Source organism: Marmota flaviventris, chromosome 1 (genome assembly GCF_047511675.1).
Source record: "Marmota flaviventris isolate mMarFla1 chromosome 1, mMarFla1.hap1, whole genome shotgun sequence".
In the NCBI taxonomy this organism is placed as follows: domain Eukaryota; kingdom Metazoa; phylum Chordata; class Mammalia; order Rodentia; family Sciuridae; genus Marmota; species Marmota flaviventris.
The window spans coordinates 213,273,632-213,286,843 of NC_092498.1; the positions used below are offsets into that span (position 1 = coordinate 213,273,632).

Below are 13,212 nucleotides of genomic sequence, written 5' to 3' on the forward strand. Positions count from 1 at the left end.
TGTTGGCATGATGGTAAGCGAAGCAGGGCTCTTCCTAGCCCTGGATGTCCCATGGCAAGCCTGGAACTGGATTTCAAGTCTAAGCCATTTACTCTCCCTCCCTCCCCCATGGGAGGCATGTCTGTATGCACTGGGCTGCTTGGGGTAGGGAGAGGGAGGACATAGGCAGCTAGTTCCCTCCTAACTTCTTCCATATGTCTTTTCATTTTTTTATACTAAAAGTAGGCACTAAGCATTCTCACTTGATTTTCCCAGCTCTTAGGAATGTAATATGCTGTGTGAATATCTATGCAACTGGTTGTGTCTATAGGGAGATGAAAGCTGGTGAATCTCATTCAACCAATGAACATCTTGCTCTGCCTCCTATGCCTACTTCTGAGATTAAGTAAGATCATACTGGATGTGGAAAGGTGTAAGAATTCCCTAGAGTGAGGGCAATAGAATTCTACACTGACCTAGCATCTATTCATTCTGTGATTTTTTTGCCTGTGATCCCAGCTGTCCTTAATACAGTTGATGCAATTGGTGCCAAACACAGAGCATCTCTGTGGTTAACCCAGAGATTTCCAAAGGGAAGATCACATGATTATCAGGTCACAATGATTAGCAGGTCTCTTCCTAGAGTGATGGGGGAGGAAGTGTTATCAAGGAGACAAACCACTAAGATTCCCTTGGAAAGATGTGCTGTGTCTCTAATCAGACAGGCTGAAAAAAAAAAAAAAACATGTCTTCCCTGCTCACTACATAATGACCTGGTACAAATTACATAAAAATATCATGCTCCTTATTTTGCTGTAAAATAGCAATGACATAGGTGCTCATGATATGGGAAAGAATGTACATATGAAATGATGCAGACTACTTAGAAAATAGCTCAGGCCCAGGCATGAAGAAGGTCTTAGTTATGTTTTGTGATGTTATAGTTACTATCATTCTCATCATCTTCAGCATGACCTTCAGTATTATTTTGGAAGTTAAGGGAACAATTTAGAGGGACTGAGTTTATATTATGTTAACATAAATGAGATGTCTTTGGGAGGAAGAATCCATGGAGGGGAATCAAAACTTTGAATGAGATTTATGATACTTCCTCCAAGAATATAGGTTTCACTGTCCTCATACCTGAAATTCTGCAAATCAGTAACATACCATCTTGCTACCCAAACTGCAATGTTTGCCCTGATGAAGAGTAAACAAAATTAACACCCATAAATCAAATGCATTCCCATATATCAGTGATGAATCCACTGAAAGAGAAATCAGGAAAACCACCTCATTCACAGTAGCCTCAAAAAAATAAAATATTTGGGAATAAATCTAACAAAAGAGGTGAAAGACCTCTACAATGGAAACTTGAGAACACTAGAGAAAGAAATTGAGGAAGATGTTAGAAGATGGAAAGATTGCCCATGCTCTTGGATAGGCAGAATTAACATTGTAAAAATGGTCATACTACCAGAAGAGTTACACAGATATAATGCAATTCCTATTAAAATCCCATTGATATTCTTCATAGAACTAGAAAAAGCAATCATGAAACTCATTTGAAAAAATACAAGACTCAGAATAGCCAAAACAATCGTTAGCAAGAAAGGTGAAGCAGGAGGCATTTAAGCAGAACTTAAATTTTACTACAGAGCCATAGTAACAAAAATGTCATAATATTGACACCAAAACTGATATGTAGACCAATGGTACAGAATAGAAGACAGAGACAAACCCACATTAATACAGTTTTCTCATACTAGACAAAGGCACCAAAGCATACATTGGAGAAAAGATGGCCTCTTTAACAAATGGTTCTGGAAAACCTGGAAATCCACATGTAGCAAAATGAAATTAAATCCATATCTCTCACCCTGCACAAAACTCAACTCAAAGTGGATCAAGACTTAGGCAGTAGAACAAAGACCCTGTGCCTAATAGAAGAAAAAAATAGGCCCAAATCTTCACCATGTGGGCTTAGGAACTGACTTTCTTAACAAGACTCCTAAAGTATAAGAAGTAAAACCAAGAATCAAGCCTGGTTCAGTGGCCCATTCCTGTAATCCATCCCAGTGGCTTAGGAGGCCAAGGCAGGATGATCTCTAGTTCAAAGCCAGCCTCAGTAAAAGTGAGGTGTTAAGCAATTAAGTGAGACCCTGTCTCTAAATAAAATACAAAATAGGGCTGGGGATGTGGCTCAGTGGCCGAGTGCCCCTGAGTTCAATCCCTGGTATCACAAAAAACAAAAACAAAAACAACAACAACAAAAAAACAACAAGCAAACAAACAAACAAACAAACAAACAAAAACCCAATCAACAAATGGGATGGAATCAAACTAAAACGTTTCTTCACAGAAAATGAAACAATAACATGAACAGGGAGCCTATTGAATGGGAGAAAATCTTTACTACATGCACCTCAGATAGAGCAGTAATCTCTTAACACACACACACAAAAATGACCCAGTAAAAAATGGGCTAAGGAACTGAACATACACTTTACAGAAGAAGAAATACAATCTATCAACAAATATATGAAAAAAAAAATGCTCAACATCTCTAGCAATTAGAGAAATGCATGTCAAAACTACACTAAGATTCCATCTCACTCCAGTCAGAATGACAATCATCAAGAATACAAGCAACAATAAGTATTGGTGAGGATGTGGGTAAAAAGGCACTCATACATTGCGGGTGGAACTGCCAGTTGGTGCAACCACTCTGGAAGGCAGTATGGAGATTCTTTAAAAAACTTGAAGTGGAACAACCATTTGACCCAGTTATCCCTCTCCTCAGTTTATACCCAAAGTACTTAAAATCAGCCTACTACAATGACACAGCCACATCAATGTTTATAGAGGATCAATTTATGATAGCTAAATCATGAATCAACCTAGGTGCTCTTCAACAGATGAATGGATAAAGAATATTTGATATATACACAATGTAATATTACTCAGCCTTAAAGAAGAATAAAATGATGGCATGTGCTGGTAAATGGATGGAGCTGGAGAATATCAAGCAAAATGAAATAAGCAAATCCCAAAGAACCAAAGGCCAAATGTTTTCTCCTATATGCAGACGCTAATTCCCAATAAGGGGAGACACTAGGGAAGAATAGAGGTACTTTGGATTAGACAGAGAGGAGGAATGAAGGGAGAGGAGGGAGTATATGGGTAGAAATGATAGTAGAATGAATCAGACATTATTACCCTATGTGCCTATATGATTACACAACTGGTGTAACTCTACATCATATACAACTGGAAGAATGAGAACTTATACTCCATCCATGTATAATTTGTCAAAATTCATTGTACTGTCATGTATAACTAATTAGAACAAATTTTTAAAGTTAAAAAAAAAATCATTAAGCAATTTTGATTGTCCTTCCTCCATTGAGCATCTCCCACCACACTTACTGAGTTACATTGCATAACTGCTGAGTCATTATTAAGGAGTGTAGACCCAACACCACCTCCTTCCTAGTTGTCCAATGAAGGCACAGGTATCATGTTCAGGATTGATATGAACACAGTGTTAGATAAGAGTTTCTGAATGTGGACAACCTTGGAATGAGGAGGTGCAGGTACGGAGCCCAGTACTCTTGGAACCACCAATGAAGGGCTGGAGGCATAGGCAGACTATTGACTACCCCTCACCTGAAGACTCTGTGCACAGAGCTTATAACTCACCAAATTGTTCCAAGTTATCCCGTCCTCTCAGGACTGCCTAGTGGAGGAATAAGAAGAGAAAATAAAATGTCCACAAAAGGTTCTGGGCTCTTCCTCTTCTCATGAGGAAGTTCATGTGGACTGTGTGGTATTTTAATTTCTTTCATTTTTTTTTTAAAAGGTCCACATGTATTCCATTTCCATTGTTTACAATGGAACAACCATTGTTTTAATAATTAATAAAACTGTTCAGTTTTATTAATTGCATTCACATTATTGTACAACAACCACCATCATCCACTTCCAGACACTTTTTCTCCAATTCCTAAATTGAAAATTTTCACACATTTGAAAAACTTCCCAATATTCCTTCCCCCAATTCTGGCTACCACTCTTCTATAATAAAACGTAATGATGGATTAAGACCACTGAACTACAAGAGTAATGGTGATTTAAAACCTGTTGTATTCTGTCTTACAAGTGAATGCTGTGATCCTGAGATTAAATTGTCTTCCTGGGCAGCCTCCTCAGGGCACTTTTAATGTCCCTGTTCCTCAGGCTGTAGATAAAGGGGTTCAGCATGGGGGTGACCACAGTGTACATCATGGAGGCCACTGTACCCTTCCTAGGAGAATGTGATGCAGCTGATCCGAGGTACCCTGCAAGGCCTGTCCCATAAAATAGACAAACAACTGCAGGTGAGACCCACAGGTGGAGAAGGCTTTGTACTTCCCCCCTGAGGATGGGATCCTCAGAATGGAGGAAACACTTTTGTAGTAAGAGAAAAGGATCCCTGAGATGGGACAAAATCTATAAATGGCAGCAAGAAAACACATGATTTTATTACTGGTGAAAGTATCAGAACAGGCCAGATTGAGGAGCTGAGAAGGGTCACAGAAGAAATTAGGAATTTCCGCATACTTGAAGTAGGGAAATTTTAAGGTGATCATACTGTGCAGGTGGCAGTCCAAAAGGCTAACCAGAAAAGATATTAATATTAAGAAGCCACAGAGGTGAGGGTGTATGATTACTGGGTTATGCAGCGGGACACAGAGGATCACAAATGGATCATAAGCCATCACAGTCAGAAGCATACCATCCATACCTCCAAAAATAATAAACAGGGACATCTGAGTCAGGCAGAGGACATCTGATTCAGGCATCCCACATAGGAGATGTGAGTTTGGATGTTCACAATCATCTTTGGGACCATGGTGGAGATGAAACTGATGTCAGCCAAGGACAGGTTGGAGAGGAAGAAATACATGGGGGTGTAAGGTAGGGGTCAGAGCTGATGGCCAGGATAATGAGCAGGTTCCCAAGCACTGTGACCAGGTACATGGTCAGCAACAGTTTGGAGAAGATGGGCTGCATTTTGTCATCTTTTGGAGACCTAGGAGTTGGAAGTATTACATCCATGTTTCTATCTTGTGATTCTATATTGCTCAGATACCTTTTGTTATTTGTTCTTTTTAGATATTCATGACAGTAGAGTGTATTTTGACATATTACACACTCATGGAGTAGAACTTATTCTAATTAGGATTCCATTCTAGTGCTTGTACAAGATGTGGACTTTCACTGATGGTATATTCATATGTGAACATAGGAAAGTTACATCTGATTCACTCCACTGTCTTTTCTACTCCCATTCCCCTCCCTTCCCTTCATTCCCCTTTGTCTAATCCACTGAACTTCTATTCTTCCCTCCCCCCTTGTCGTATTTTAGCATCTCTTCAACAGATCAATGGATAAAGAAAATTTGGTATTTATACACCATGAGGAATTACTTGGATATTGTTTTAAGAAGAAAAGTGTTGAAAAAAAGAAACAAATGGGCTCTCAGCACTGTGTGTTAGTCAGCCTTCTACCACTGTGACAAAACTCCTGAGGAAAACTACGTAAAATGAAGAAAGATTTATTGTGTCTCATGTTTCAGAGGTTACAATTCATGGTCTCTTTGTGCTGCTATTTGGGGCCTATGGTGAGGCAGAATGTGGCAGAAAGGGGGTGTGTGGGGGGGAGTTTCTGGCCTTTTATTAGCTGGAGAGGGAGAGAGAGAGAGAGAGAGAGAGAGAGAGAGAGAGAGAGAGAGGAGAGAAAGTGACCAAGAATATCTTATGCCCTTCAAATCAACTCACTCCCAGTGACCTACTTCCTTCAACTAGGTTCCACCTCCTAAATTCGTCACCACCTTCCACAGCATCATCTTTGGGGACAAAGCCTTTGGGGGACATTTCAGATCCAACCTATAGCTATAACTGTAATTACAACTGAAGCTAGAAATATGTGTGTGTATTTATACATACATACATATTAATGTCTACTTATACACACACATACATGTATATGTGTGTATATAAATATACACATGCATGCTTTTTGATGAACTTGTGTTGATTGTGCATATTGATGGGTTTTCCTGTGACTTTTCCACACATCCATATGTTGTGTGTGGATCCACCTTCCCGTCTAACCTTTCCCACTCTCCCTTCCCTCCCTTGCCCCCTGGTCATTAGTCCAGTCCCTGATAGTCTTTCTCCTCTTAGGTCATTTTTTAAGATGACAGAAAACAGACAATGCTTGTCTTTCTGTATATGACTTATTTCTGTTAGTGTGATAACTTCCCATTCCACTCGGTTTCCTACAATGACAGAATTTCATTTTTTGGGGGTGGGTGTGGCTGAAAACTACTACTACTACTACTATTACTACTACTACTACTACTACTACTACTAAAGACCATGTTTTCTCCATCAATTCATCTGTTGTTGTGGGTGTGTAGGCTGTCCAGAATTAGCTACTATGAACAGTGCCAGAATGAACACAGGTGTGCAGGTGCCTCTTTTGTACACTGACACACACTGTGGACACACACCCTCTAGTAATACAGGTGTATCATATGATAGTTCCATTTTTAGTCTTTTGAGAAACTTCTTACTGTTTTCTGTGATGGCTATACTAGTTTACAGTTCCACCAATGATGCATAAGGGCTTCATACCCACATCCTTGCCAGCATTGGTTACTTTTTTGCTTGCTTCATTGCTTTTGATAATAGTCATTCCAAGGTGTAATCATGTTTCAATTTCAATTTGCATTTTCTTGATGGCCAAAGATGTTGGGCATTCCCCATATATTCATTGGATGTTTGTATTCCTTTTGAGAAATGTCTCTTTAAGTCATTTGCCCATTTTTTATTGGTTTACTTATTTTTATTGTTAATATTTTCAGTTTTTTATATATTCTGGATATTAATCCTATTTCAGATGAGTAATAATTTATTATTTTAACTAACAGGATTACAAATGAAATTATGCCCCATTAACCCACTCTAATGACCTGAGAAAACAATTTAATTGTAGGGTAGGAAAGACAGCAAAACTAAACATCTATACCTTGATATCTTGCCTCTGTGGTCACATTATTTTTTTGTATATGCTATAATGATTTTAATCTATCATTTTGTTTTATAGTAGAACAGTTGTAGCTAATTTGGGGGCAGCTGAATGGGGAATTTTATTATTATTTTTTGGTTCCAGGGATTAAACCCAGGGGTGCATAACCACGGAGCCACATCCCCAGCCCCTTTTATATTTTATTTGGAGACAGGGCCTCCCTAAGTTGCTGAAGCTGGCTTTGAACTGCAATCCTCCTGCCTCAGCCTCCCCAGCTGCTGGGATTATAGGCATTTGCCATGACACCCAGTGAATGTGGAATTTTTTTCCAATAGGTAGAATGTTTCTGTTTGGGAAGATGAGAAATTTCTGGAGATGGACGTTGATGATGAATGCACCACAGCATGATGGTAATTAATACTACTGTACCATGTGCCTCATGATGGTGAAAGTTGTAAATTGTTTGGGAATTTTAATATTACCATAGTAAAACCGGAAATAACAACCTAATAGCAATATATATATATATATATATATATATATATATATATATATATATATATATATATATATATTTTAAAGACTAGCTTTCTCCTGTGTAAAAAGAAGAGCCTCCAAACTTCTGTGGAATATTCCTTTCTATCTTCCCATTACTGTGGGAAAGTCTTTAGTGTTAGTGACAAACTGGACCAATTTGGCTAATAATCAGCTCTGTGCATTGGGCCTCAACATTATATAATCATCAATAATGAGCCTGTGCCTGCAGCCCTTCAGCTTCATGGTTCCAAGTTCAGTGGCCTCCATACCTGTGCCTCCTCCCATGATTGGTGGTATCAGAGAAATCCTATGTGAAACTGCACTGGCATCAATCCTGTGGATGGAGCTGGAGCCTTCAATGGGTATCAGAGAATAGATGAACCTTAGATCTTCATGGTTCTGCCATGATCCATCAGAGATGCAGTAAGTGCTGGAGGAGGTAAAGGATGGAGGAAGGTCTGTTCAAAGTATTGTTTCCTCATTATCACAGCAAACGTTCATTTTGAGTAGCCAGATAGGCGAATAATTATATGCAAAATCACTATTGTCATGTATGTAAAAAAAAAAGTCTTAGGTGTGATGACTGTAAAGTTTATGTTCTCAGTTGTGTCAAATTTCCTAGATATCTCATTCAAAGTTTTACTTTCCTTCCAAACTTGTTCTATTTACCATAAACGTCCCTTCCAGAATAGCAGAAGATAGCTCCCATTAAACTGTTTCCTTAGTTTTCCAAAAGATTTATGAAGGTGATAAGGAGGATGAGGATAGTGTTCATAGTAGCAGGAAACATTATTTAAAGCTTCCAGAGTGCCAGGCTCTGGGCTATACATTCTATGTAGATTATTTCAGTTTTCCTGCATAGTCATTCTCAGGTTAGAAGCACCTTATCATCATTTTACAGAAAAGATAAGAGAACAGAATTTTTATGAAACTCCTGCTATGCTTTTAGCTTGTAAACTCTTGAGTTAACCATCATTTAACTTGCCTGTTACTCCAGCATGAGACCTGCCCCTCAGGGTGCACTTACATTTGCGGGTATCTGGTAAGTCACAGAACAGATCAGCAGGTGTCACCAGAAGCAGTGATTATGGGAACAATGGCCGAGATTGTAGGAAAAGATCATAGAAAGAAAAGACACACCATCATTCAGCACAGACTGCTCTCTTTCCCACTCCAGTATGACCTTGCAGCTGTCCACATCTTCCCACATTCTTAAAGTCAGACCACTTAACCCATAAAGGAGTCTTTGAGTCAGATTAATAATGGCTTCATCATTACTCAGGAAACTGGAAAGAGTTGAAATAGGTACCAGATATGAGCCTCTGATGAAGACCTCTGTACCTCTGCTAAAAACTTCCAGATGGTCCTGAAACAATGAAATAGATTAGTCCATGTTACCCGGAGCTGGGAACTTAATTTTATATCCTGTTGCTTTAACTATTTCCATGAAAAAGAAAGTTGTAAGACTCTCAGTTTATTTATAGTTGAGACAACTGTGTTGAGTAAGGATCAAGCAGATAATTGATGCTCCCTGTGTGTTTAATATGTACTAAATGCATAAAATTGGGAAAAATAAAACTTGCATGTTATTATTTGTAGTAATGATAAGGTTAAGTCATCACAGCACTTAAGTAAAAGATTCTGTGACCTGATGGTACAGATTTCCTATTTTTGTAACAAGACTTTTTATTTTTCTTGTGTAACTATATGCTGACATCTATAGAGGAATGATTAATCTGATTTCCATTTCCCCAGAACCTATACCTTGTTTAGCACAAAAGGGGACATAAAAAGGGAAAAGTCTCTGTTAAATATTAAAGAGACCCTTTTCTGGTCCACAGTACTTGGCCTACTCAGTGTGTATCCAGTGTTCTTGTATTTCCCTTCCTGCCCTTTCATCTCTTTTAAGAATGTGCCACAGAACTAGAGACAGGTCACAATAGCTATTGTCTGTGTCTGTGCCATGGTCACCTGGGCCCTATGATTCCATTTAGGTGCATTGACATTTATTGGGCAAATTTATTCTGTGAGCATGTACAAATATGCAACAACAAATCCCACAAATATGTACAACTGTAATGCGCCAATAAAAAAAATTTTGGCAGAGATTTTCATGCAATAAAATAAGAAAAATATACATAAATATTAGTGGCCAGGTGAGCCTTAGGTCTTGGGGTGAGACCTATATTGGAGTTTTGCATCATTCCGAAGATTCAGTAACTTTGATAGTTGTATTTATCCACAAATTCACTGTTTAATTGTTGAATTCTTCACTTTTTGAACAGAACCCATGATGATTAAATACATATTAGTTTCCAAACTTAGATATGTAGCATGAGTGTTTTGGAGATGAGCGTTATTCTTCATACTGAGAAAAGAGGTGTGGAGAAAGTTACCCTCATTCTTCATATAGTAGCTGTTCAGTGATGAGGGACTGAGTGTTGACTCTCTACCTCCCATCCCATGGCAACGTCCCTCGTATTGGAGCCAAATGGGAATATTATCACCCACGCAGGATGAAATTTCTCTTTGATTTATCTTGGAAGAATTGTTACTAGATGGAAGTCAGGAATTAAAAAAAAATAGACCCAGACAGGTATGATCAATTCATTTTCAGTGATGGTACCAAGAAAATTCAATGAAGAAAAGACGTTTTCTCCTTTGCATTTAATGCTTCTGGAACAATTGAATAAATGTGTAGGAAAATGAACTTCAAACCTTACTTTAAAACACATATAAATTTAAACTGACATGGATTAAAAAATACAATAATAAATTTTAAAGAGGAAAAGACAAGAATATTTTTGTGGAATACACTAAGATTTTATTCACAGTTGTATAATGTGGGGGTTCATTTTGATGTAGTTACACAAGCACAGGATATAGCTTGTTCCAATACTTCCCCTTATCTCCCCTCTTCCCTTCCTATACTTCTCCTTCAGCTATTGGTTCTTCTTCCAACTTCTTATAGTTGTTTTTGAAATTTCATGCAATATGGATATACATCAAGGTGAACTTCACAGTGGTATATTCATGTATGGACATAAGAAAGTTTGGACAGGTTCATTCCACTGTTCTTCCCTTTCCTCTCCTCCCTCCTTCCCCTTCAACCCCCTTCTCCTATTCCACCTACCTCTCTTCCCTTTTCATGGGGAATTCAGGAGTATTTTTGATGGTGCATATTAAGAATAAGGGTATGCATTGTATAATGACTGATAATTTGGAGGGGTAACAACTGTAGGTGATTAATAGTAAAAGCGAGTATATCTCTATGCTTGGAATTCAATTATCCTCCATTCACATTGTTTGGGGAAATTCTAACTTGAGTAATAAGGAAAAAGACACAGAATTTTGAAAGAATTATCCGAAGAATAAAAAGGACAAGTTAAATGACGTCCTTCCCTTGGGTCATGCTGTGTGTCTTCTACCCCATCTGAAGTAGAGGTATGCACTTCACAGAGATATTGGAATCCAGGTGTTGATATAAGCTAGTGCATTTCAAAAGTCTAAAAAGCCTTGAGTGGTCTTAATAGCAGATGAACTACTGAGTTTATAGGAAGTTAACAAAAATAAACTAAAATTAAAAATAAAATTAAGAAGAAATAAAATAAGTAAAAAGCATTTCTTCAAAGTTCATTAATTTTTGATCCTTGACCAGTACAGTGCCACACTAAGATCATATTTGGTCAGCAACATCATAAGATTATGTGCATTTAACCAAACACTATTTATGTAAAGTTGAAGTTCATTACCATCAGAGATAAGACTTTTATATTAAATACTTCTTAAAAGACTATCAAAATTTGAGTGAGTACTTGAATAAAGGAAGTAAATCAGAAACCTAACAAAGAAGAGTTACTGGCACATAACTATGTATTCTGATTTCCAAATGTCAACTCTAATAGCATTATACTAATGCAGTCTAACTCTTGTAGATTTTGTAATATTGTGCATTTCAAGTACATAGATACTGCACTTTGGTTTAAGGTAAGAATAAGGTAAATTTCAATGCTTCTTAAATTCCTTTACAGTGATGTTGGTTTCTGTTTGTTTTTCTGGAAGTGGGAACTGTTACTTTTTCTCTATTATTTTCTCAAAAGAATAGGTCATATTGCAATGTGAGCTTGGAGTTGTTATCACTGATGTTCTTGGTTTTCAGGGTTCAACTTAAGTCTCTCCAAAGTAGGTGTGCCAACAAGAAAGTGAATAACACAGAAACCATGAATTGGGATAGTTGAAAGTTTGGGTTTGTCCCAACTGAGAAACATTACTGAGGGTTTACAGAACTGAAGTGTGAACACTTAAATTGTGAATATGTGAGTTCAAAATATATATGGAGTACTGGGTGCCTGTTAACTTACTTCTTTTTTTCACCAACAATTTTACATTTTTTTTTCTTTTTGCAAAAGATGCCCAAGAAATACAGAACCACAAAATTTAACACAGATATCAGAATTCCATCTCATAGGACTCTCAGAGGATCCAGACCTGCAGCCTGTCCTCTTTGGACTGTTCCTAGCCATGTACCTGGTCACAGTGCTTGGGAACCTGCTCATCATCCTGGCTGTCAGCTATGACCCCCACCTCCACACCCCCATGTACTTCTTCCTCTCCAACCTGTCCTTGGCTGACATCTGCTTCATCTCCACCACGGTTCCAAAGATGTTGGTGAACATTCAAACTCACAGCAGAGCCATCTCCTATGTGAGCTGCCTGACACAGATGTCTTTCCTCATCATTTTTGGATGTATGGATGATCTGCTTCTGACTGTAATGGCCTATGACCGGTTTGTAGCTATCTGTCACCCCCTGCATTACCCAGTAATCATGAACCCTCGCCTCTGTGGCTTCTTGGTTTTTGTGTCTTCTTTATTTAGCCTTTTGGACTCCCAGTTGCATAATTTCATTGTCTTACAATTTGCTTACTTCAATAGTGTGGAAATTTATAATTTCTGCTGTGAACCGGCTCAAATCCTTAATCTTGACTGTTCTGAACCCTTCATCAAAAACCTAGTCACATGTTTTGTTGGTGCCATATTTGGTTTTTTCCCTATCTCAGTAATACTCTTCTCTTACTACAAAATTGTTTCCTCCATTCTGCGAATCCCATCCTCAGGGGGGAAGTACAAAGCCTTCTCCACCTGTGGCTCTCATATCTCAGTTGTTGGCTTATTTTACGGAACAAGTGTTGGGGTGTACCTTGGGTCAGCTGTTTCACATTCTCCCAGAAAGGGTGTGGCCTCCTCAGTGATGTACACCATTGTCACCCCCATGTTGAATCCCTTCATCTACAGCCTGAGGAACAGGGACATTAAAAATGCCCTAAGGAGGTTCCACAGTGGAAAAGTCTACATCAGGACCTGAGCTGCTCCATGGAATGTATGTGGGAGAAGCCATGAGTAGTAACACCTAGACCTAGGAATTCTACCTTGTGGGCACATCATTTTTCAGTTTGTTAGCTCTGACTCCTCATCACATTTCAGAGGGTTATGAGGCTGGAGTTACAGGGTGTGCTCACTCCCTTCCCACTCCTGAGTCCTCAGTGATTGACAGGCTCCTTTAGTTACTGTCTCTGTGGCTCAGTGTCCCCTCTTGGCCTTTGTCCTGTAGTAACTATCC

General features: G+C 38.5%; 1 protein-coding gene across 1 annotated transcript; it reads left to right on the forward strand.

Annotated features, from left to right (window-relative positions):
* Positions 1-11,985: 11,985 nt before the first annotated feature.
* LOC114107665 (olfactory receptor 7E24-like) lies at positions 11,986-12,957 on the forward strand (the record flags this gene model as incomplete). The annotated part of the gene is made up of 1 exon (XM_027955052.2): positions 11,986-12,957. A coding segment is annotated over one exon (972 nt), but the record flags the coding sequence as incomplete, so codon positions are not given.
* Between the last annotated feature and the right edge of the window lie 255 nt (positions 12,958-13,212).